At 39.8% G+C, this 26,226-nt stretch overlaps 1 protein-coding gene across 4 annotated transcripts in view; it reads left to right on the forward strand.

Moving 5' to 3' along the window:
- The window catches only part of ELAVL2 (ELAV like RNA binding protein 2), a 79,558-nt gene extending 53,809 nt beyond the window's left edge, over positions 1 to 25,749 (forward strand). For 2 of the 4 annotated variants that reach the window (XM_065907839.1, XM_065907840.1), the window contains exons 4-7: positions 11,810 to 11,963; positions 15,135 to 15,360; positions 22,407 to 22,445; positions 22,989 to 25,749. In XM_065907839.1, coding sequence (XP_065763911.1) covers positions 11,810 to 11,963; positions 15,135 to 15,360; positions 22,407 to 22,445; positions 22,989 to 23,316 — 747 coding nt within the window. In that variant the 3' untranslated portion in view covers positions 23,317 to 25,749. Of the gene's footprint in view, positions 1 to 11,809; positions 11,964 to 15,134; positions 15,361 to 22,406; positions 22,446 to 22,970 lie in introns of all 4 variants that reach the window. The other 2 variants (XM_065907841.1, XM_065907838.1) reach the window with 2 other exon arrangements.
- Positions 25,750 to 26,226: the final 477 nt, after the last annotated feature.

Genomic DNA, 26,226 nt, shown 5'->3' on the forward strand with positions numbered 1-26,226 from the left:
CTGTAGAAATTTGCATGATTGTGTGTTGCAACCAGTGGCTTAATAGAGAACCCCTGGAAGAAGAGTCAAAACTCCAGAATTCTACACTCTTTTGTTCTGTCTTTGGACATGTCACTTCACTTTTGTGAAATCTTTTTTTTTCTTTCTTTCTTTCTAAATACAAAGATATTGGACCAAATGAGGTCTATATTTTTGTTCTAAAGTGAAAATATCCTCATCTCTGCTACATAGTACTGTATTTAAGAATTTATTGTTTCTAAGGATTTGAATCCTCAGTATAAACAATGAAACTTCATCTTTTTTTTAAATGTTCAATGGAATCTGTGGTATGATGCTGTGAAAGTGCTGCACTCAATATGCCAGCAAATTTAGAAAACTCAGCAGTGGCCACAGAACTGGAAAAGGTCAGTTTTCATTCCAATTCCAAAGAAAAGCAATGCCAAAGAATGTTTAAACCTACCACACAATTTCAGTCATCTCACACTCTAGTAAAGTAATGCTCAAAATTCTCCACGCCAGGCGGCAACAGTATGTGAACCATGAACTTCCAGATGTTCAAGCTGGATTTAGAAAAGGTAGAGGAACCAGAGATCAAATTACCAACATCTGATGGATCATCGAAAAAGCAAGAGAGTTCCAAAAAAATACCTGCTTCAGCTTTATTGTGTGAAGCTTTATTGTCAAAGCTTTTGACTGTGTGGACCAGAACAAACTGTGGAAAATTTTTAAAGAGATGGGAATACCAGACCACCTGACCTGCCTTCTGAGAAATCTGTATACAGGTCAGGAAGCAACAGTTAGAACTGGATATGAAACAGCAGGCTGGTTCCAAATAGGAAAAGGAGTACATCAAGGCTGTGTATTGTCACCCTGTTTATTTAATTTATATGCAGAGTACATCATGAGAAGCGCTGGGCTTGAGGAAACATAAGCTGGAATCAAGATTGCCGGGAGAAATATCAATAACCTCAGATATGCAGATGACACCACCCTTATGGCAGAAAGTGAAGAAGAACTAAAGAGCTTCTTGATGAAAGTGAAAGAGGAGAGTGAAAAAGTTGGCTTAAAACTCAACATTGAGAAAACTAAGATCATGGCATCTGGTTCCATCACTTCATGGCAAATAGATGGGGAAACAATTTAAGCAGGGACTTTAGTTTTGGGGGCTCCAAAACCACTGCAGATGGTGACTGCAGCCATGAAATTAAAAGACGCTTGCTCCTTGGATGAAAAGTCATGACCAGCCTAGACAGCATATTAAAAAGCAGAGACATTACTTTGCCGACAACGATCCATCTAGTGAAAGCTATGGTTTTTCCTTCAGTCATGTGTGAATGTGAGAGGTGGACTATAAAGAAAGCTGAGCACCAAAGAATTGATGCTTTTGAACTGTGGTGTTGGAGAAGACTCTTGAGAATTCCTTGCACTGAACTAGGATCCAGCCAGTCCATCATAAAGGGAATTGGTTCTGAATATTCATCGGAAGTGTTGGATAGTTAGAATAGGAACAGGAGTCCAGAATGGCTGTGGCTAAAAGACAAGGGAAAAACCCACGAAGATAGAATAAAGGAAGTTCTGAGGACTGGAGTTGAGGACCTCAGGTAGAACATACAGCACTCCTGGCTAGCACAATTTACATAGGGCAGGCCCAGGGGAAGGAAAAAACACATAAAGAGGAGCCAAGGGGCTGAGGGGTCTCGCTCTCCCGCACGCACACATGCTCTGTGTCTGTCTTTCTCTCTCTGTTCTCTTCACGCCTTTTGGGTTGCATGCCCTCACGCCTTCAGGATGTATTTTCCTTTATTTTCTAAATAAAACTGCTCTGTCCGAGAACTATTAACACGGGCTGTCCGAGAGCTCTGACACGCTGAGGACTTTAATGTCCATCACTTCAAATCTTTGTTGTGATGAGACAGAACCGAGGAGACTACACTCCGTTAACAGAAGGACTGATGATGAAGCTGACACTCCAATATTTTGGCCACCGCATGCGAAGAACTGACTCATTGGAAAAGACCCTGATGCTGGGAAAGATTGAAGGCAGGAGGAGAAGGGGACGAAGAGGATGAGATGGTTGGATGGCATCACTGACTCAATGGACATGAGTTCGAGTAAACTCCGGGAGTTGGCGATGGACATGGAGGCCTGGTGTGCTGCAGTCCTTGGGGCCACAAAGAGTCAGACATGACTGAGCAACAGAACTAGAATAGTCTAGTATATGCACAAAGTACCATAACATAGGATTCTTGTTATGTTAGCAGATTATGGCCTTTTCTAACTTTGTAGACAAGATTTCAAAAATTAAGCATCCTCAGTAAATTTGTGAAGATCATTTGTCCTCATTATAGTGAATGTGTGGTATGTGCTGGAGTGTACAGCCAAGATAAAGACAAGGTGTCATATTTCAAGGAATTGAGCTAGTCGCAAGACATGGTAACAGAGGAGTAGGTCTTGGTTTCCTCAGTATTTAGGAGAACGAGGCTTATACTACAGTGTGGGCACAGGTGAGAGGTAACCAGCTCGTGCTGGAGTGGAGGGGATGGCTGAGAGCTGATTTTCAGGCCCAGGTGACGCCCGTGCAGTGTCTGAAGTGAGGAGAAGTTAGATGAGTGGAAAGAGCGGTTTACCTTAGTGCAGGGCCGTGAGAGTGGAAAGCTTTGGGAAACTGTTGAAGGTTGTGTGTGTTCATATAGAATGGGTAGTCAGCACCCTGAGCATGAAAGGTTGTTGTTGAGCCACAAGAGACGCCAGGATTCTTATCCTCAGGAGGAGAGGAATTCAATCCAAGGCCAGTGAGGAGGCTTGATCACTCAGAGCTTTTGTGTAATAAACAAAGTGAAGTCACTCAGTTGTGTCTGACTCTTTGCGACCCCGTGGACTTTAGTCTACTAGGCTCCTCCATCCATGGGATTTTCCAGGCAAGAATACTGGAGTGGGTTGCCATTTCCTTCCCCAAGAGATCTTCCCATCCCAGGGATTGAACCCTGGTCTCCTGCATTATAGGCAGACGCTGAAGTTTCATTAAAGTGTAAAAGAGATGGAGACAGCTTCTGACATAGACATCAGAAGGGGGCAGAGAGAGTGCCCCCTTGCTAGTCTTTAGCAGGGTGTTATGTAGCTATTAGCGGTCTGCTGATTAGAGAAAGGGAATGTCTCAAAACTCAAGAGACTGGCACCAGGCCCCTCACCCACAACATGCGTTTTGAGACAACATTGGCACCAGGTGTGCTATCCAGGGCCATAAAATGATTGGCATGAATCTTAAAGAAAGGCAGGTTTCCAAGTAAATACAGAGTTTTCATTAACATAGATTAGGAGACCAGTGTTACCAGTAAAACATACTGGTTTGTCAAGTGGGTTCTGAGTCATAGGTGGAACAAACTTGAAGATCGAGTCTAGTCTAGTTCATTAACATAGCTTAAGACAGAGATTTCTGTAAGAAAAACACACTGGTTAGCTCAAGGTTTGAGAAAAGTTAAGTTCAGGTAGAACCAGGTGTTCTGTCATGGCAACACAGAAATTTAAAAGAAACCCCCTTTTAAATTTGTATAGAGAAGGGGAAGAAAAAAACAACGCTAGTACTTTCTTTCCTCCTGCCACTTGAGAGAGATTAAAACTGTCTGACACTTGCAGCGTATTTCCTCCATTTGGAGACCCCTGACCTTCCTGCTTGTTAGCCTCTCAAGCATAAACAACTAAGAAACTTGAAATTAGTCTTAAAGCATTATGGAATCCCTCAGATGAATAACCTGATCAGATATATTTTGTGGTATATCTGAACGTCTCTTTTGAATCAAAACAATCTTACATAGACTAAAGCATTCAAACAACCCAGTGTTCAATAAAATTTGAGGTTCTGTGTGTTTTCCACTGTTGAGATATTCTACATTCTGTGTCTTGGAATACCTTTTAGAGGCAGCTGCTCTAATCCCTAATACCTTTGCTAAGCCTTCCTGTTACGTGTGATTATTCCTTTTAGCTCTCACTCCTTCACTAGGGCTAATCTTTAATTTCTTATGAGCTTGTTTCTGTATGCTTTGTTCTTTCTCAAGTTTACTCATTTGCAACCCTGTGTGAAACATGCTTGCTCTTACGCCAAACGTAATCTTGGACTGATATGTGTATGTCGTGGTGTGTGTTTGAGACCTGTTCCTGGTAGGGTTTTGCATTTAGAAGTAGATCAAAGGACACTCTTTCCTTCTTGGTGGATTTTGAGGTCTACGGCCTGAATTGCGGTTAGACGTTAGTGTCTGTCTCTGTGCTTCTGGGCTCTCTTGGTGGGTCGAGTGTAGCCCCCTGTCTGTAAAGCCTTGATGCTTTCACAAGACCTTTGCTGCTTCTCTGCCAGAGCTGGAGCTAATTTTTATTTAGCGATACTGTCATTTTTCTCAGTCCCATCAAGGCTCCATTTTTTGATATGAACAGCAATTAATTCTCAGTTTAAGTAGGCGTAACTGTGACCTTGTCCACTCCTTTCAGCTGCAGAATGGAGCTTCCAAAAAAAAGTCTGAAGTGGCCTGTGTCTCATTTTTTTTTTTCAGGTTTAGTGTTTATAGTCCTGGGTCAGTAATTGACAAGTGATAGAAGTTGTTTATTGGTGATCTTGCCAGTGGGAGATTTTTCAGATGTCCTGAATTTAATAAAGAAGAGATTGCTTTGTTCATTTATAGTCCTTATCAGTTTAATCCGTTGGTATTAATGTCCACTGTCACTGATCTTTCTGTTGGTGAAGTGGAGAGAATTGAGAGCAGTTGTACTTTTGGACAGAAGCGTTTAGACATACTCCTGTTAAAGTGATGTACAGGGATTTTAAACTTTATTATGTACATGTAATAAAGTACCAGTTCTTGTCCACATTTTCATTTCTCTTAGTTCTGTGTATTTTTATTAACTTGTGTTTTGACAGCCCATTCATAGTATATGTGTTACTTGTCCTTGAATGTTTAATGTATGATTAGTTTTGTTTGCTGATGAAGATGGCTCAGATGATAAAGAATCTGCTTGCAGTGCAGGAGACCCAGGTTCAATCTCTGAGTTGGCAAGGTCCCCTGGAGAAGGGAATGGCTACCCACTCCAGTACTCTTGCCTGGAAAATCCCATTGACAGAGGAGCCTGGCAGGCTGCAGTCCATGGGGTCGCAAAGAGTCTGACGTGATTGAGTGACTGTGCATGCTGATGAAGAAATGAGTTTTTAATTACAAGGAATATGCTGTGTCTCAAACTATTCCGTTTTCAGGACCTGATTACTTTGATAAATCTATTTTTATCTCTAATTTGTCCAGTCAGGTCTCTTTTGTGAAGAACAGCGTGAGAAGCCATTGACTAGAGCATTTATTGCCTGGTACTTCTGTCTCCCTTCCTTTCCCTTCAAGTAATTTCAGCATTGCTTGTCTTTGTTTATAATATCACTTGTACACTTGTGAGGAATTCCAGAATAAACCTGAGATATGAAATGCTATCTTTGGAGTAGATTGGTGTTCAGTGTTGTACTTTCCGTATCATCTTTAAATATTTAAATTGCAGACTCTCTGGCTGCCTCTTAAATTAAGTCCTTCACTTAGTGGTTTTGACATTTCATAACCTTGCTCCTCAGGCATTAAATATTCACCTGTTTAAATGGCAGTGAAATGTAAAACCCCAAACCTATCTCTTAATCCAGTGATTGCAGATTGGGGAACACCTTGCATTTGGTGAAGCAAGAAGCTGTTTTGACCCTCCTGGAACATATGCTGGAGGTTCATCCTATTGAAGTATTTCTAATAAATAGCCATAAAACAAAACCATCTCACCGGTCTTCTCCATGGAGTGTTATTTTAGTCTTGAAGAACCACAAAGTCAGACTTAACAACTTGAAGTTTCAGATAGCCCTAGAGTCATTCTCTAGGTAAAAATTAAAGCAGGGCACCAGTTTGAGCTCCAAATTTATAGAAAAATCAGAATCAAGAATTGCTGATTGAAAAAAAGAATTGCTGATAATTGTTGGATAGAAAAGTTGGTCTAGAAACTGATTTGAATCTCCAGAGTACAAGTTTTTACCCCATTCATTGCAACTCTTCTTCCTCAGTTCAGTCGCTCAGTCGTGTCCAACTGCGACCCCATAGACTGCAGCACTCCAGGCCTCCCTGTCGGTCACCAACTCCCAGAGTTTACCCAAACTCATGTCCATTGAGTCAGTGATGCCATCCAACCATCTCATCCTCTGTTGTCCCCTTCTCCTCCTGCCTTCAATCTTTCCCAGAATTGGAGTCTTTTCAGATGAGTCAGTTCTTCGCATGAGGTGGCCAAAATATTGGAGTTTCAGCTTCATCATCAGTCTTCCAATGAATGTTCAGAACCAGTGTCCTTTAGGATGGACTAGTTGGCTCTCCTTCCTGTCTAAGGAACTCTCAAGAGTCTCTTCCAACACCACATTTCAGAAGTATCAATTGTTCCGCGCTCAACTTTCATTATAGTCCAATTCTTACATCCATACATGACCACCGGAAAAACCATAGCTTTGACTAGATGGACCTTTGTCGGCAAAGTAATGTCTCTGTTTTTTAATATGCTGTCTAGGTTGGTCATAACTTTCCTTTCAAGAAGTATCTTTTAATTTCATGGCTGCAATTCCCATCTGCAGTGATTTTGGAGCCCAAAAAATAAAGTCTGTCACCGTTTGCACTGTTTCCCCATCTATTTGCCATGAAGTGATGAGACCAGATGCCATGATCTTAGTTTTCTGAATGTTGAGTTTTAAGCCAACTTTTTCTCTCTCCTCTTTCACTTTTATCAAGAGGCCCTTTAGTTCTTCTTCACTTTCTGTCGTAAGAGTGGTGTCATCTGCATATCTGAGGTTATTGTTATTTCTCTCGACAATCTTGATTCCAGCTTGTGCTTCCTCCAGCCCGGCGTTTCTCATGACGTACTCTGCATATAAGTTAAATAAGCAGGGTGACAATATACAGCCTTGACATACTCCTTTCCCGGTTTAGGACCAGTCTGTTTTTCCATATCTGGTTCTAACCATTGCTTCCTGACCTGCATACAGATTTCTCAGGAGGCAAGTCAGGTGGTCTGGTATTCCCATCTCTTTAAAAATTTTCCATAGTTTGTTGTGATCCACAGCAGTCAAAGGCTTTGGCATAGTCAATAAAGCTGAAGTAGATATTTTTTTGGAACTCTCTTTCTTTTTCGATGATCCAACAGATGTTGGTAATTTGATTTCTGGTTCCTCTACCTTTTCTAAATCTAGCTTGAACATCTAGAAGTTCATGGTTCACGTACTGTTGAAGCCTGGCTTGGAGAATTTTGAGCATTACTTTACTAGTGTGTGAGATGAGTGCAATTGTGCAGTAGTTTGAACATTCTTTGGCATTGCCTTTCTTTGGGATTGGAATGAAAACTGACCTTTTCCAGTCCTGTGGCCACTGCTGAGTTTTCCAAATTTGCTGGCATGTTGAGTGCAGCACTTTCACAGCATCATACCTTGGTCTAAATGCATTTTCTATTTCTAATCCTTTGAGGTGGAAGAAGAGGAAGAAATATTTTCCCTTTCCTGGAATGGAGGATTTTGCTGATAGGAGAATCCTCCGTAAAGCATGGGAAGGGGTTTATTTTAAATCAAAGGAAATAGTAAGCCTGTTTGTTTATCAAATAAAGGGGAGAGGTAGCACATTGGTTTGGGAGCAGAGCTGTTGCTTTTCCTTCATCTTTATTTCTTGAAAGTGGGTGGGGGTGGGGTAGTGGTACATGGCTCATTTGATGGCATTCAAAAAAATTAGAAAGTAATAAAACCCATTTCAGAATCCTAATTATGTATGGATATTTTGCCAGTTAATTATAATTAGTGGCCACTCATCCTTTCTTGGGAAAAATTGCTGTAGAAAAATATTAATGAAAAAATGAAATAAAATAACTTTTGACATAACTGTAATTTGTGTGCCGTCTTTTTCTGCTGTCTGTCCTCAGTTTCACTGTGTATATATTTAAGAAACAGTTTAGATTCATTTAATTTTTCAAATTTTCAGGACAAATGCACTGATAAGCTGGTTACTATTATGTGGTATCATAGCAAGAAAACTGGACAAGGAGATTGGGACAAGGGGTTCAGTTCAGTTCAGTCACTCAGTTGTGTCCGACTCTTTGCGACCCCACGGACTGCAACACACCCAGCCTCCCTGTCCATCACCAACTCCCGGAGTTTACTCAAACTCATGTCCATAGAGTCGGTGATGCCATCCAACCATCTCATCCTCTGTCATCCCCTTCTCCTCCCGCCTTCAATCTTTCCCAGCATCAGGGTCTCTTCACATGAGTCAGTTCTTCACATCAGGTGGTCAAAGTATTGGAGTTTCAGCTTCATCATCAGTCCTTTCAATGAATATTTAGGACTGATTTCCTTTAGGATTGACTCCTTGCTGTACAAGAGACTCTTCAAGAGTCTTCTCCAACACCACAGTTCAAAAGCACCAATTCTTCGGTGCTCACCTTTCTTTATAGTCCAACTCCACATCCATACATGACTACAGGAAAAACCATAGCTTTGACTAGATGGACCTTTGTTAGTAAAGTAATGTCTCTGCTTTTTAATATGCTATCTGTGTTGGTCATAACTTTTCTTCCAGGGAGCAAGTGTCTTTTGATTTCATGGCTGCAGTCACCATGCAGTATGAGAAGGCAAAGAGATAGGACAGTGTAAGATGAACTCCCCGGGCAAGGGTTTAGAAGATCAGAATTTTAATCCGGAGTTCAACACCTGTGTATAGCATTAGCAGTGTTACTTACCTTTTCTGTATCTGTTTCCCCAACTATAAGATACTGATAGATGCCCTCCCTACCTCACAGGGTTGTTGTGAGGCACAAAATACTGTATCTGAAAATGCTTTGCAAATGGTGAAGTCCCATAAGCCCCTAAAGCGTAAGTTAAATGGAAATACTGTTGCCACCATGAGTTTCTGTATGATCGAGTCACCCGTGTCCTGCCTGTGGTGATAGGAACCAATTCTTTGGCAAAGTCAGTGAAAAACAGTGTTGAGATGGTTTTTTATTGAGAGTTGGAGCCTTATTAGTGTAGCTGTATTCTGAAAATGCACTTGGATAATCAGGTAAGACATACATAAATGATTGTAATGAAGGAGGAAGCTTATACTTTAAGGTCTTCAGAAAGAGGAGGCAGAACATGCCATGCAGGGTCACATGGGCAGGCCCCAGAGATGGCCAGGAGGCAGAGGGGAGAGGACAGAGCGTGACCTGCAGCCTTTTTGGGGTCCTGGTGGAAAGCTAAAGACAAGGCAGGACAGGTAGACTGGGTGGGTTTAGCATTGGAGAATTTGAGTAGTTCTGGATGGCTCTGGGCTCTAGGGGTGGTAGGGCTTCCCTCGTGGCTCAAACGGAAAGGAATCCAGCTGCAGTGCAGAAAACCAGGGTTCCATCCCTGTGTCTGGAAGATCCCCTGGAGAAGGGAATGGCCACCCACTCCAGGATTCTGGGAGATCCCATGGACAGGGTGGCCTGGCAGGCTGCTCTCCACAGGGTTACAAAGAGTGGGACAGGACTGAGGGACGAACACTTTGACTTTCCACTTGATTGTCTGGTACCTGGCCCTAGGCTGATTCAGAGTGGGAGGAATATTGGCTTGGTCTTAGGATTTGATAAAGGAGGTGGGCTGTGGCCTCTGGTTTGTATATCAAAGGTCCCTCCCAGGGGAGTTGTTTGCTCTTTAGAATTAACTATTCCTGGGAAGGGAGGTCTTTCCTGGATCAAGGCCATAAATGCCAGAGCATTGAGAATACAGAGGGTAAGAAAATATAGTCAGTATATGTTGGAGTTAAAGTAGCAGTGTGAACTGAAGACCAGACAATGAAAGGGAAAAAAAAAAAAAGTAGATAACATAACTGACCCAAGTATGTTTTCAAAGCTTTTACATAAGCACTAAATATAAACCCGTTTTCCTAAATATATTTTAGGATAACTTTTAAAACACTCCACCCACACTCCTCTGAAATGCTCAAAGCAGTGAATGTCACTGCATGAGTAAATTATTATGGAGCACAGTAAGGGACTCAGGTTACCCTCAACTTTAATGGTCTAGGTCTTTACCTGCATTCTTAGATGTATTTAGAGGTGAATATTTATAGTATAGTCACCTGGGTTTGTAGGCTCTGTGCTAACAGAATTTTATGTGGATTAGAGATTATTTGATTATTTACAGCATGCCCCCATTTGTCAGACCATTGACAGAAATGGTTGAATCCCTGAGTCGGACATGACTAAGTGACTAACACTGATTCTCCCAAGGAATGATATAGATTACCTATGGTGATCATTTGTATAGTGGGGCTCCCCTGGTGACCAAGACGGTAAAGAAGTGTAATACATGTGCTCAGTAGTGTCTTGAGTCTATGCGACCCCATGGACTGTAGCCTCCCAGACTCCTTTGTCCGTGGAATTCTCCAGGCAAGAATACTGAAGTAGGTAGCCATTCCCTCGTTCCCTTCTCCAGGGGATCTTCCTGACCCAGGGATTGAACCCGAGTTTCCTGCATTGCAGGCGAATTTTTTTACCGTCTAAGTCACCATGAAAGCCCAAAAAAAGGTGGATACTAATGGTTATAATCAACAGGCAGAAGTTGACCTGTCATGGTACTCCACCAAATGAAACCCAGAGCTAAACTCATTTGGCCCTTTTTGTCAGTGGTCTGGCAAATGGGGTATGCTGTAAAGTCTCTGTCCTTGTAGGTAGTCTAGAAGAGCTTACTATTAACCTAAAGGAAATGGGGTCAGAATAGCACAAGAGACTCAGAGCTGACTTAAAATTGGCAAAGAGATGTAATAGGCAAAGAGGTATTGATCACAATTTGGCAAGATCTAAGTGACTTGATGAACACTTCCTTGACTGCTCTGTGATTTGTGAACTGTTGTGGATCCACAGCAGATTGTGGGACCAGTGGGGTACTCGATTGACTTTACTCAGCAGATATTCTAGCACATGCGATGTGCCAAGTTGATGAGGATGCAGTGATGAGAGGCGCAGCTCTAACTCCTTCGCTCCTGGCGTATATGTAAGGTGTGCTGACGATACATACACATGGACTAATTCTGTCTTCATCTTGGTAGAAGTTTAGATACTCTATCTCAAAGGTGGGAAGCCTTTTGAAAGGGCATGTGAAGTCAATAAATCAATAGATGGACTTAAGACCTTTTTAATCAAGATTAAAGAGATTTGTGGACAAGACAATAGACAAGGATGACAGGAGATACAGTCCATTCATACATCTGAGGATTTAAGGATGATAGCTATTTTTTTTATCATGATAATCTGCTTCAAGATGTTTATTTACAATGTGTTTATTAAATAATACAGGGTTTAATTGAAATTGCTAAATAATTTCAGAAAACGGAATATTTAAATTCTTTAGAAAGTGTGTACGTACCATCCCCAACCCCGGCTGAAATGGGAGGCCCAAAAACGGGTCACACAAGTTTGTCAGATGAATTTAGAATCCTTAAGCTTGACTATTCAGTTGATCCTAAATCCCTAGTTTAGGAGATTGGCCCCCTGGAGGACAACTTATTACCAGGAGTCCTACTCTGCTCTGCTGGCCAGCTTTGAGCATTTACAAACCTGGGGTAGATATGCTCTTCTCTTTGCCCAGGGGAATGGTGTTTCTCACTTGTCAAGAGTTTCTCCAGAAAGGAGTGAAACAGTTCATACTGGACATGCTTGAATGTTTTGTTGTATGCTCCTTATAGAAAAGCTAACTTGAGGCAGTTTTCGAATTTCGGAAGGAAGGTCACTGAGTGTGCATGTACATTTCGCTACTCTTTTCCAGGTTTCCTATGCTCGCCCAAGTTCAGCTTCCATCAGAGATGCTAATTTATACGTCAGTGGACTTCCAAAAACAATGACCCAGAAAGAGTTGGAGCAACTTTTTTCACAATATGGACGCATTATTACTTCTCGTATTCTTGTTGACCAGGTCACTGGTAAGTAGGCAGCCTCTGCTCTCTGACTGGCAGATGGTGAAATAGTCTGCCTTCTCATACTCAAGTCTTGCTTCTAAAATACATCGAAGGTATATATATATGGGCCAGAAAATACAATTTTCTGCTAGGATTGTTCATAGAGATGCATGGGTAAGCATAGATAGTGTAGTGAGCAAGCTTGAGTCATTTCCTCCCCAAAGGTGCAGGTTTGGAGCCTGTTTTGTGGTTTATAATAATTATTGCATATAAGTTATTGCAAATAATTATTACAAATTAATAATTTTCATTTCTAAGCTGCTGCATGAAAAAAGCTCCCAACCTACTTATGAAGCATTAAGTAACAGGCTTGCTGTTTGTGAAAAACATAGTTTAATGCTGCTAACTCTCCAAGGGAGAATTACGCTACATCTACACTAGTAATTGCTGCTAAGACTTTTTCAGGTCCATGCTGTGTTGCATAGGTATGCATAAGAATTTGAAATTTTAAGTGTTAGAAATTGATTTTAATCTCATATTACTTTTAAACCAAAATAAGACCAATATGTTTATTAAAAATTTTGTGTTGAAGGGAGCTCTTCTACTAAAGTTTTCACTTAAAGAAAAACTAGCAATAGAGATTTGATTATGGATCTTAAAAATAAAGTAGAGGCACATTTTTCTATTATAAAAGCAGTATTCTTTCTAAAACATATTGAAATTAAGGAAGCATGCTAAAGAGGGGGAAAAAAATCACCTGTAGTGCCATATACTAAAGCAGGCACTTTAAGATTTTGTGAGTAGTTTTTTTTTTTTTAAAAGAAAATAGGTTTTTCTCTTTTCTGTATGATTCTTCTTTTGCTCTTCCCTCCTTCACTATCCCTGTTGTCCTTCTCTCTCCTTTTCTGTCTCTCATAATTAGAGTACCAGTGGAAATAGTTGTGCATTATAATGTGTGATTATATTTTTTAAGAAATGATGGACCACAGAATACAATCAGGCCAGTTTTTTTAATTCTTCAAGTGATGATCAATTTAGTTGATCTGAATTTAATCAGAAGCATCCTTTGTTATGTTCCTCTGTGCTGTTCATTAGCTTCTTATAGAGTCTGAACTCCGTACTTCTGAGTTCTGAGTATAGTGGTATCTACCATCATCCATATGCTTGGGAGTGGGGCCTGTAGATTTTACTGTATGGAGGGTATATAAAAATGTGGTCTTCTAAGCTATGTTTCATGATTTTCATACATTCTATCATGGTGTATTATACACACAGATGGCAAATGGGGTTGAATAGAAGTCCAGGCCTAACAATGCAAATAAATTTGTTTAGAGCAAAATAAAAGGGCCTTTTGTTTTGTTTGTATTCATGCTTTTTAATTCATTCATTCTCAGTGAGGACTTAAATCAAAAGTCAGTTTCACCTGTGATGCAGAAAGCCATTTCTCAGCTGCAGGTCCATCCCGAGGGTGTGGGCTCACAGGAAGACTACCCGGCCACCTCCTGATTGAGTCAGTGTTTCTCAAGTGTGGTTTTGCACCTGCAGCAAAGCACCCTCCTGGAACATTGTTAGAAATGCAGGCTTGGGCCCCCAGATCTAGTGAATAAAACTCTTAGAGTGGGCATTATACCAAGCCCTTTGGGCTGTTCTGATGCATGCTCAGGTTTGAGGACCATAAGTTTAGGTGACTCATCCTAAACTGAGGCTGTTTCACTGCTCATCTAAGGCTTTCCTTATGGAATAATCAAGTTTTAGGCGTTGTTCATGCTTAACAGATAATGGAAAGGATAGATTTGGTGTCATTTCACCATTTCATCTTTACACTTAAGGCTTTCAGTATGAAATTGTCCACTTTTCCTAAAATGAAAAAATCCTGCAATTTTGTTACGTGTTCTACAGCCATCAGGTGTTAATAATGTGCATGCAGCAGGTAGAGCTTAAAAATAGGGAAGGTGAAGTGATGGGGCTGAGATAAGTGCATATGGGGGAAAAAATGCCTTACCTACCTTAAAATAAAAATCTGAGACTTTTGACTTACGCAGTATTGATTATAAAGCAAGCAGACCTTTATTCTTTTTTAAAGTTCCTATAAATCATAATGGTCTAATGCTTTTTCTTAACCTTTCTTTCTTAATTGCTTCTCACTCTTCCTCAGTCACATTCTCTGAATCATCTAGGCTTTTCCTGCTGCTAGTCCCAAGTCAGTACTGCTGCTACTGATTTGTTTTGCCAGGAAAGTCTTTCCTACAACTGCTGATCCCATGATGGCCAGCTCTGACCACCCCAAATAGTCTGTTAAGCTAATTAAATGGAATGAGTTGGGTTTCTTGCTGCCATTTCTCAAAAGCTGGGCAGGTACTTGGCCATCCTTCTGCTTCCCCCCTTCTCGTCTCTCAAGGTGGGGAGAGCGTGAGCCAGGGAATAGCATTCTGTAGTCAGAAGTAATGCTTTTAAAGAAAGCTTTGAAGCTTTACTTCTGTCCTGTTTATTTTTACTCTTACCTCCTCTTTTCACTCTTTTACTCCCATATAATATTATTTCTCTAATAAAGAAGAGTCAGTTAAAAGCAGTGGGGGAGCTTCAGAGAACCAGAAAAATCTCTTCAGGCATTTCTCTCAAAGGGTTGGTAGTCTGTATAATTAAGTAGAATTTTATTATTTAAAAGTGTAGCTGAAATATGTTTTTCTACCCCTGTGCATATATTTTTAGCATAGCTTTTTAGCATTTTTAGCAAAGGCTTGGTTCTTTTCTCCTTGTTACAAGAGAAAGCTCTCTTCTGCCCTCCTTTTCTGAACTGTTTGTCCAGTGGCATAATTTGAAAAGTACAAGTCAGTCATACGGTTGACATTATTAAAAAATGCACGAGAGGGAGAGAAGAAGGTGGGGAAAGAAACGTGGACATACTTGTGCGCTTTCTTCTTCTTCCTGGCTTACTGGTAGCATGTGGTAATGGACTTTAAAGTGCATTAATTTATTTAATGCATTTCATGTATTTAAAAAATACAAAATTGTAATGCTAGACTGGATTGCTACTAAGTAAAGGTGAAGCTTTTCTCCTGGTGTGATTTTTGTGGCAGATGTTACATGTGGGTGAAAACATGTTCTTGAGAAGGGAAAATTAATGTATCCTTTCTTCTCTCCCTCCTGTCTCCTTCCACTCCCTCTTTCCCAAATCCTTACCCACATCTACCTTAGGCATATCAAGGGGTGTAGGGTTTATTCGATTTGACAAGCGGATTGAGGCAGAAGAAGCTATCAAAGGCCTAAATGGCCAGAAACCTCCTGGTGCCACAGAGCCAATCACTGTGAAGTTCGCTAATAATCCAAGCCAAAAAACCAATCAGGCCATCCTTTCCCAGCTGTACCAGTCTCCAAACAGAAGGTATCCAGGCCCGCTAGCTCAGCAGGCACAGCGCTTTAGGTAAGTCCAGTCTACTTCTCACGGCCAGCTGCTCACACCAGCGCGCTCAGGGTCGCTGTCCAGCACTTGTGTTATAAGAGAGGACCTCTGGCTTGCTCTCATGGTCGTTGTTTTCTTTCTTTTTCTTACAGACACAGGGAAAGCCTACTCGGGGTTTAGTGTCTTGTGGATTATCCGAGGTGGGGACGAAAGTACAGTAACCTGCGGCAGGCAGTGGTTCTCAGTCGGAGCTAGTTTTGCTCCTCTGGGGGCGCTGACAGTGTCTGGAGACACTGATGGTTGGCATCAGTTGGATGGGGATGACTGGCATCTCGTGGGTGGAGGCCACGGATGCCGCCCATCATCCTGCAGTGTACAGTAAAGCCCCCCTACACCAGAGGACTATCTGGTCCCAAACGTCAGTGGTGCCGAGGCGGAGAGACCATGACCTGCAGAATAGTGGGGGTCTTCGTAACTGTTTTCATTGCTTCTGATTTCCCTCTTTTAGTTTTTTACTTGAGAAGGTTTTTTCCTCGTGTTTTAATTTTTTAGGTCAAGCTCTTTCAATTACTTGGTTTTATTATACATGCACAACTAAGGATATATAACTTATGTGATTACATTATGTTTTTATAAATATATCCATCTTCCCTCTTTAAGTTTTTAATCTTTGCAGTTTAGAGGTTGGCAAATCCCTGTAAAGGCCCAGATAGTAAATATTTTAGGCTTTGTGGCCACAGTATCTGATGCATGTCTTTTTAAAAAAATAAAACAACTCTTTAAAAATGTAAAAACCATTCTTAGCTCTTGGGCTATAGAGAAACAGATGGCAGTCTGGATTTGGCCTGTGGGTGGTAGTTTTCTAACCTTTATAGTCCATGGAATGACCATGCATTTTTAGCCCAGAGAAGATACTCTATCTCATAGACAGGTTAAATATTCTAAGTTTTCAAATTTTATTCTAATACTGGGGCACCAACCAAATTTAGTCATTAAAAAAAAAAAAATCCTTAATCTGCATGTGAGGAGAATGGTGACTTCTAGATATGAAACAGAGCACAGATACATAAGTAGCTTTTATTTTCTGGAACATTTTTAAGATCCTTTTTTGGCCATATGGTATACTGCAGCCATAATGCCATCTAACTTCCATGCTAGTATTTTTTTTTGTTCTGTTCTTTATCAGAAGTGCATTGTTTCCTTGCTGGGGCATAATAGTTAATTACCAAAAATATAATCACAAATTTAACTTAATAAACAAAGATTTACATTTTCTAGCTTATATCACGTGCATTTTTTTTTCTTTCTTTTTCTTTTTGCTCGGGTATTTAGAATGCTGAAGAGAATAAAGATAAAAATCAGTCAGATGTCTTCTTTAAACCTCAGTATGTCACCTGAGGTGTGAAAGGGAAGTTTTCTGTAAACATCATGTTCAGTTCTTACTTGAGGTGGCTTTTGTCTTGGGAGGAAAAGTTGTACTTTTCATCTGGAGGCTTCATCTGGAACTGGATGACTTGGTATCCGGCTGACTGAGCCTGGCGATCACTTCACTCTGCTTCAACTTTGCATGGTTAAAAGGCATTGGCAGAAAGGAAACAGCGCCACTTTTGTCTGTGTGGTTGGTAGTAGTGATTGGGCTGGAGGAAGAGCTGGGTGGAGCCGCCCTTGTGGAGAAAGAAATTTCGCAAAGTCATTTCATAGCTCTGCTTGTAGGTTTCTTCTGTGGCATCTTAAGTGAGTCAACTTTTTTTTTTAATTTAGCACAGACATGAATGAAGGAATTTTAGAGATTTTTCTTCGGCAGGCTATCCAATTAACCCCAGAGCTCTTTGAGGCCCAGTAAAGAATTTTTGATCTTAGGTACAAGAGAGTTCTTTGAAACTTACTGGTTGATTTTAACACTGAAAATACCACATGATTGATGTTAGAAGAAAGCTCCATGGGTTTAAATTGTTATTTTTGGTGTTTCCTAATTTAAGCTCTGGTTTTTGTTTTATTGTAGTTATTGAGTAAAACTATGCTCTTAAAGTCAAGATTGAATTCTGAGAAAGGCTGGGCAAGAGGACTGAAATGATAGTATCTTCAGGAGAATGCCCGATTATTGAAATGGCAAGGCTTGTAGGTGATTCAGATATTAGGTTGTCTAACTATTTTATCTGTTCTCAATTTGATCTTTCCCCCTCCATACATGTTATGTGTTGTTTTTTTTTTTTAATTAAAAAATGTTTTATATTGGATAAAGCTTTACAGGTTGTTCTGATAGATTTAATATTTAAAAAAAATATTGCCCACTCTGTGCTTTTATCATTTAGTTCCATCTGTAATTAATGTAGAGATTCTTCCTTTCCTTGTCTCCTATTAAAAACTAATTTTGACAAAAGGGAATAAGAGTTGTCTGTAAATTTTAAGGGAAACTTGGTTTCAGAAAATGGGAAAGATGTTTATTGTCCTTTCAGATTCCTGACTCTTGTCTCTGTCACCTCACTTCCCATTCTTCTCATATCCATCTTCAGATAATAAATTATGAACTAGTCTTTGAGCTCAGTGAAGGCGTTTGGTCTAGATTCAGTGTGAGAGGAAATTGAGAGCTTCTATTCCTAGGGTTCAAGTTTAGCTTGATGTGTGTTTGGCTGTTTCTTTAATATCTCTGAACCTGGTCTGTTATTACCTTGATTTTTTTTTCCCCTTCCTCTATTGAATTAAGGTCGAATCTTCTTCTTTCATCTCATAAACACCCTTGAATGAAGGACCGGCTTGCTTTGTTGGTATGTTGCTCTACTGTAATTCAGGCCTAGTTCATTACTTAGATCTTTTGTTCCTCGTGTCTGTGTTTTAATGCTCTTAGCCGTGGGTTTGTCACCTTCTTGCCAACACTTAGAAAATTTTGCTCTGTGTTTTTATGTTATCATAGTATCTCAGTAGTTGAGAGAGATTGGAGAATACAAGTTCTAAATATTAATAGTCAGGGATGTTTTTTAATATTTATGAAATGTACCATATCTTTTAAGGCAAAAAAATTAAAATTTATATAGTAAGGGTTAAGTTTAAAAGTGGACTTATGGTATTTATGGCTCAGTCAACCTGTATGAATAATTAGAAAATTATTTTAACATGAGCACTGCTGATCTAATATGCTTACCTAATTGACTGCAGTTTTCAGAATAAGACCAGCCTTATTTATTTGGATGGCTACTGTGAGTCCCTTAAGTATATTCCGGGGATATGGTATCTGAATTAAACTCCCAGCCAAAGTTTTTTTCATCTCTCTTCTTGTGGAGCAGCCTTAATTTTATTAAATGTGATCTAGTCTAATGGCCTGTGTGCCTGCTTCTAGAAGCCTTTATGCATTTTTAAAGGATTTTCTAAGTCAGCACTTGCGATTCATTTAAGGCATGTGCTGCTTGCACTATCACAGCTTCTTTGGGGGAAAAACTGGTATCAGTCCTCCTGAATAATTTTTTCTCTTTTGGAGGAATTAGATAAGGACATGAATTGATGATCTTTTTGTGGGTTAACTTCAAAGCAGTCTTGGTTGGTGATCTTTAGAGAGGTTTTGAGAGCCACTACTTGTAGAGTTCAGAGTTTTATTTTCTTAACCCATTAACAATCTGTTTATATTTTTTTGTTTCTGACTTGAACTGACATTTCCCTTTACCTGCATGTAGACCCTAGCATAGTCTGTCAGCTGAATTTCTTGGAAACTAGGCACATATCTTCTTTTTATTCTCTACTTATAAATATATAGCTTTGAAATGGGAGTATGTTTCTATTCAAAATATTGCCCACATATAGTCTGATACGTCATAAACTATACGCACATGGGGGCTTGTGCTAGTACATTCATTAATTCATAAACATTAATCAAACATAAACAATAAAGATAAGGATGAAATAAACAATGTATCAGTGTTTTGCTAATTATCATGTTGACTCATTTTCCACATATGCAATTAGTAAATATTAAATAATACACCTTTGAAGCAAGAGTCATAGAATTATGATCTTGATCATTTAACATTTCTTGACTGACTTCATGTGAGACATGTTTGATTATTTTGTCTAACCTCAGTGTAGCTTATCCTAGGAGCAGGAGAAATAATCAGCTCTCCCTTTTCTTATTTACTCCAACTTTCCTTACAAGTGTCACCCTCACTCAGATTATGACAGTGATGATGATATTGATATTTGCAGGAATCTCTTAATCTACCTCTTCTTTGAGGGTTGTTGTAGTTACAGCAGTGTTTCCCAGTCTAACCCTTCAAATCCACTTAGCGTGTTATTTGTGAGTGGATTGTGTCCACACTGCAGAACAGGTGGTTGTGTCCCTGCCCCTTTGAGGACCGCCAAGTTGTCCCTCAGGAGAGTATGTGATGCCTGGGACTGATGAGGCTGTTGGGTGCAGTGTGTTGGTTCAGTAGGAATAAAGATTATTTTAAGATGAAGAGTGTATTTTTAACGGACTCTTTAATGTGTATTGGCCACACTGCTGTTCATCATCAGGCACATTCCCCTGGGTCATTCCGGAGGCCACTAACTTCGTCTCCCTTAAAAATTGATTTCAGTCATTAAAAGAGCATATATACAAAAGGCGGCTGTCTCTGAACTCTGGACAGACCCAGGAGAAACAGATAATTCTGGAGAGCGATAGTGGCCCTTGTGTCTCAGCTAACCACCTGGTTGATGGTTTTCTAGCTGCTGCAGGACTCGGGGTGCCTGCGGGCCCAGTGGAGCTCACAGGGCCTTCTTCCAGCCCCCGGGGTGCTGCTGAGATCAGGGAAAGCCGCCAGGTCCAGCTGCGTGCAGGCAGGGCCTTTCAGCATTGCTGGGGTTCTGATTCTTAGGTGTGGTACTCCTCCCAGCTCTCCTTGTTGATGGGAGAGGAGGGAGGGGGGTCAAGAAGAGCAACGGGGAGAGAGAGAGTTAAGGAACTTGCCTTGAATTCCACAGGACTGATTTTTTCCTAAAATGGATATTGAGCAAAGATATCGGTGGTCAGGATCATGGTGTCATATAGGGTTTCACAGGCAGGGAAAATATGAGGCCCATTGAGAGAGTCCTCAGAGATCCTAGTATAGAAGTCTCCTGCCTGGAGAATCCTGGCGTGGAGAGTGACAAATGAGATCTCTCCCTTTAATGTATGGAATTCACTTCTAGGGCAGTTTTGGTTTCTGCCCTGTCTTGAAAGTACTGAAAACTCACTTGGGAGTTTCCTGTCTCTGGACTTTGGGCCGGTGTCGTAGCTGGTGGTGACAGAGTGTGCACGTTAATGTGCAGAGAGGACGTGACTCGGCTTTGGTGTCTCTGCTTCTGGGTCGTTGAGTGCTTTGGAAAGAGACTGCAGTAAGCTGTTCCATTCTACAGGCGTCACATGCCAAATGCACTCTCTATTGGTCATTCCAGCATTTTTATTAAATTATCTGTGTCATTACTTTATGGTTGGTGATTTTGTTTGCATCTCTATTTCTGGTATTTGTGGCCTTTATTTTGGAGTACAAAGGTGTGGCATCTTTGACCAAGCACAACCCTCCCACCCTCCCACCTCTTTTCCCTTGCATGTGCAGACAGGTCCCCCCGGCCTGCCTTCCTAATAGTTCTTACTCTGGATTACATAATTAAGGATGCTGTTAGCAGCCTCATTGCTTTTATTCAGTCAACAGATACTGATGGTAAACCTGCCGTGACCCAGGCTGTGCTCCATGCTTAGTAATGAACGTGTCGCTGCTCCTGAGAGGGTGGGGGGAGAAGGTACACACGCCACCCGGTGCTCCTGTCATTGAGGTCTGTTCCTCTCTCTTATTAAAGGTATTTTGCATTACGTCAGCTTGATTCTTTTCAGTTTTGCAAAACACTCAGATGTGCAGAAATAATTGGGAATAGGAACATGAGATTCTTGGTCTACTTTTGAAAGAGCAGAAGGAGGAGTCTTGGGGTGTCTATAAAACTAGGAGGAGCTGTTTCCTCCTCTGTGCTCTAGCCTCACTTGATGCTACAGGTTAGATAATAAGGTTGAAACATTTTTCAAACTAAGCAGTTCATAGGTGTTAAAAGAAGAAATTGTTCCTCAACACAGGCACTTACTTGGGGAGTGTTGAACATGATGGCATCGAACATTGTGACTTGTTAAGTTACGGTTACTCCTCCACACACGTCGTTGATTGGTAAACATTGTGGAAATAGAGAACGTCAGAATGGTCTCTTTGATAAAGCAAGAAGAATCAGGTCCTATAACATCAGTTTAATTTTTGAGACAGGAAAAGGGTAGAGAGTTTTAAAAGAGTGCCCACCCACTGCCATCTACTACTTTTAAAAAAAACATTGTAAGAGAAGGTCAAGTTAGTCTGTTTCTATCTACCTGGTCTCTTACACCTTGAGTCGCAGCACTGAACTTCTTGTAGAACAATCAAACATCAGGCTGGGATCTGATCCTTGCTTTATTGCTCAGTGAGTCTGTAGTCTTACGTTCTGTGGACTTAGCATATTGAGAAATGGGAGGTTTGGCTGAGGTTGTGTATAAGATTCTTTTTATCTGTACTAGTTACACTTTGATTTTTAGAAATGAAAGTCCTTTGTATTTGGAAGGTTGAAGGGATATTATGAAATTCTGTGTAAACTGCAGAATTTGAGTATCAATGCCACTGCTTTCTAAACCCTTTGGCCTTGGGCGAGCCCCTTAATCTGAGTGCCTCATGGTCCTCAGGAACCAACAGCTGTGAAAACTAACAGTAACAAAGACTGTAGGTGTATGTGGGATGCTTAGAACTTGGCTGCAAAGGTGAGAACCCAAATGGTAACTATTTTGCAGCCCCCACATTTCCTCTCAAAAGGGTTTTCTGAGATGACCACCAGTGATTTCCCTGCATTGCACTGACCTAGAGATTGAAAGAGCTACTGTCATATGGCAGTGGTCCCCATTTGCTCAGAAATGTAAGAAGACCCACTATTTTGAGACTTCACATACAGTTAACATATAAACACCCCCCTTGGAAGATGGCAGTAACGAGCCCAGCTTTCTTGGACATCAAGGGGAAAAGTTAAAAACTGAAGTTTGCTGAATGTGTGTTTTGCAGGTTGGACAATCTGCTCAATATGGCTTATGGAGTAAAGAGGTAATGATAGAGGTTCATGATACTCATAATCCCCTCCCATAATTGATTAGTTTCTTTGATTTGGGGAGTGACAGCCATCATAAGTTTGTGTTGGGCTTTCTTTTGCATGTACAACCTAATGAAAAGCTGTTTCTTGAAGCACGGTTGACTCAAAGAGTATTTTTATACCACTTGATGCCACCTGGTGTTTAAAAACCTCATTATTTGTTTTCTGTTGCATTGCAGCGTTACAGCATGTTTATGTCTGTGTTGGTCCTTCCTGCTCCCAATCCGCTTAAGTTGGTGAAACCAGTTCCAAATATATTTCTTTTTCTCTTGTGGATAGTATTATTCAATACAGCATATAATGGCCATTTCATGACTTACTAGTATCATGATAGTGTAGCATGCTGCTGCAAGCCACACATGGGCTTTGGTTGAAACATCAGATAGTTGTGTGTATCTGTTGAGGGGAGGGGAGTTGGGAAAAGAAACAAACCCATCGCTGTAACCAGCCTCTGTTTCTGCTTTGTGTGTGTGTGTGTTTCCTGTTTTGTTCACTAGGTTTTCTCCAATGACCATTGATGGCATGACCAGTTTGGCTGGAATTAACATCCCTGGGCACCCAGGGACAGGATGGTGTATTTTTGTGTACAACCTGGCTCCTGATGCAGATGAGAGTATCCTGTGGCAAATGTTTGGGCCTTTTGGAGCTGTCACCAACGTGAAGGTCATCCGTGACTTTAACACCAATAAATGCAAAGGTTTTGGATTTGTGACTATGACAAACTATGATGAGGCTGCCATGGCGATAGCTAGCCTCAATGGATACCGTCTGGGAGACAGAGTACTGCAGGTCTCCTTTAAGACAAACAAAACGCACAAAGCCTAATGAGCTCTTGTCCTCAGTCCATTTATATATGAAAATTATACAACAAAGGCAAGTTAAGAGAAACTTTATACATTAGTAAATGTCTTTGTAAGTCAGTGTTGAGATGGGGATAAAACGACTACTTAGCATCCTAAGAAATATGTGAGATTTTTTATTGCTAGTATTTGAATTAAAACTTCTTAAAATATCTTTTATGTTTGAATATGGACAAGAGGTACAGGGTTTTTACCTGTCACATTGCATTTTATTGCCTTCTTTGAAGAAGGTGGACCTTTTAAAGTGTTTCAGCTAAGGGAAGACATTTCTTTTCTTTTTACATAACTGCCTTGAACCTGTGAGTAAATATTGAGGCTTTGTGTTGTAATTCTTCAGTTGGTTGTGTCCTTTCCCCCCCTTTTTTTCTTTTTCTGATTAGCTTTGTGTTTGGTTTACATTTAAAGCATTGCTGTTATGTCTAAGAAAAGTATTTTGAAGTTTACATTTTTATTTATGAAGTTAAAAACAGTATTTATTTTGTAATTATGATTTGGGTTGGGGAAGGGGGGGCTACATTATAAACGCTTATTGTAAGAATACTGGAGAACTTTTCGTAAAGCAGTACCTTGCCAAAGAGATAAGAGCCTCTTTGATGTGGGTTTAAAAAAAGCATCTATTTTTATAAAAAAGAAAATTTGGAGAAACTTTTTACTGGTCCTGGAACAAATATTTTGACTTGAATACTTTGAGAAATCTCTTCATATGACACCTAGTGAGCTTTTAAAATTTACCAGGAAATTTGCAGTGGTTGGAAAATTTAGAAAGATTTATGATGTAGAAAATACTTTTGAGATCTTTGTATGAAAGGAGTAGAATCAACGGGGGAAACACTGCTGGTTTCATTTTTGTAATCACCAGTGTAGCGTCTGATCATCCTGGTTATTACCTGATAGGTGGCTCACATTGATTTGTGATTTTGAAACAAATAAAAAAAATTTACAAAAGAATATATAAGAGCAGGCAAGAAATTTAAATTACCAAGAGATGGGGGAAAAAAAATCTGTTCTTCCTAAAGAAATCCCTTCAGATAGAGCTCATGGTGTTTAGTGATGTACTTGCAGTATTGTTTGAAGAATTGTTTTGTCTTAAGGAAAAAAAGATGTTGCACATGATTTGTACTGCAGCAAATCGGCAAAAGTGATCTGAGTTGGATATATTTGAAGGTATTTTGAAAGTTACGTTCAAGGCTAACACCTGAGCTTTGTGTAATGTAAATAAGACCTTGTGTTTATGAACCTTTCAGCTAATTTGATTTTTTTTTCCCTTACATGCCAAGTGATGTTCAGGTTTTAAATGTTTTTGTATCAGTTTTTTTCCTTTGTAAATGGCATTAACATTGTTACTTGAGGTCTTGCTTAATCACTTTTGTTGTCCTGAGGACTTGAATTTACAGTGCATCAGATTTGTTGCTAATTTTGTCTGTAGATAGTCTAGCTTCTGCTGTTTATGGTGATGCTACATTTTCGTTTATAAATATGTTTGTGGTAAAAAAAAAATGAGTATAACCATAGGTTTTGAACAAATTTCCTTACATTTTTCATACAAAAATCATAAATATCTGTATGCTATTGAAATTTAACTTTGTATGATGCTTAAACCACTATTTGGGGAAATAATAAAATAAGTCTTTACCATGTATGAAAGAAATTTTAAAAAATACAAAATATTTTCTGATTAGCATCTAGCTTATAATAAATTTTCAAAAAAGCTGAAGGCAAAAATGCCTTCATCAGGATGCACTGAGAACTATATAGTTACGTCCTGCTTTTTGTATAAACTGAGATGCTCACACGCTTCCCCTTAGAACAGGCAACGTGCTATGCATAACATAGTTGTACATTATCTTTGCAGTTGCGTTGTTTTATTTTTTATTATTTAAAATTGTAGTTATAAAATTTTTCAGTATAGTACAGTACATATACTGTGAGGCGCGTGCTAAAGTGAATAAGCGAGTTTTCATGCTGACCCACTCAATGCTATTCAGAAATCAATTGGCTTAGCACTTTCTCATATCCTTAGGTGCATTTAGATTGTCAGAGTTAACCTGCGTTTAAAAAAAAAAAAAAACTAAAAAACGAAATACATGTATATACTTAAAAAAAAAAAATAAGGTTTCCCCTCCTGGGAAAACAGCAGCTACATGCTTCTTTCCTATACTACTGTAGCAAACCAAGGCATTGATGAGAGGGCATGCAAATTGTGCTTCACTTCAGTGTTTATCAGAGCACTTAATAAAATGTAAGGCTGGTATTTATTTGAAGTTGTACAGTATGACTTAATTCACATCTGTTGGAATAGAAAATATATTCTGTTGAGTATTTAAGAGGCTGTACATGTTTTCTTTTGTGTTTGGATTCTTTGTACTTTTTCATGTTCAGTACATCAATAAACAAAGTTGAAGGGAAAGAACAGTGTGGTGAGTAGGTCTTTATACATTTTTGGGGGCTCCTATGCTCAGTCTAATAAACTTGCTCTCTTGAGCTAAAAGAGGTTACCTCAGAGCTCTCATTGAAAGCAGTGTTATTGAACAGATTCCAAAAAGCATGTTACGTGAAATAGAACATGCAAAAATTTTTCTCTCAATGACAGCTTCCTATTATTTTTCAAATATTACTTCATGAGTAATTCTTATAAGGATATATGCTTTCTTTGGCTAGTTGTAAAGTAATTGGATGCTGACATAGTTCTATACCTCCAACTTAATAACCCATCAACTTTAAAAAAAAAAGAATGGAAATTGTCCTAACACATTTACTTGAGCTAAAGAACACCAGATAGAAGGAAGGTAACTTCCTCTGCTGCCACTGACAAGATTTAATTCACCCACAGCATCAGCTGTTGTTGAGTGAAACTTACTTTTGTTGCTAGTGCCAG

This window comes from Muntiacus reevesi, chromosome 17 (genome assembly GCF_963930625.1).
Source record: "Muntiacus reevesi chromosome 17, mMunRee1.1, whole genome shotgun sequence".
Classification (NCBI taxonomy): Eukaryota; Metazoa; Chordata; class Mammalia; order Artiodactyla; family Cervidae; genus Muntiacus; species Muntiacus reevesi.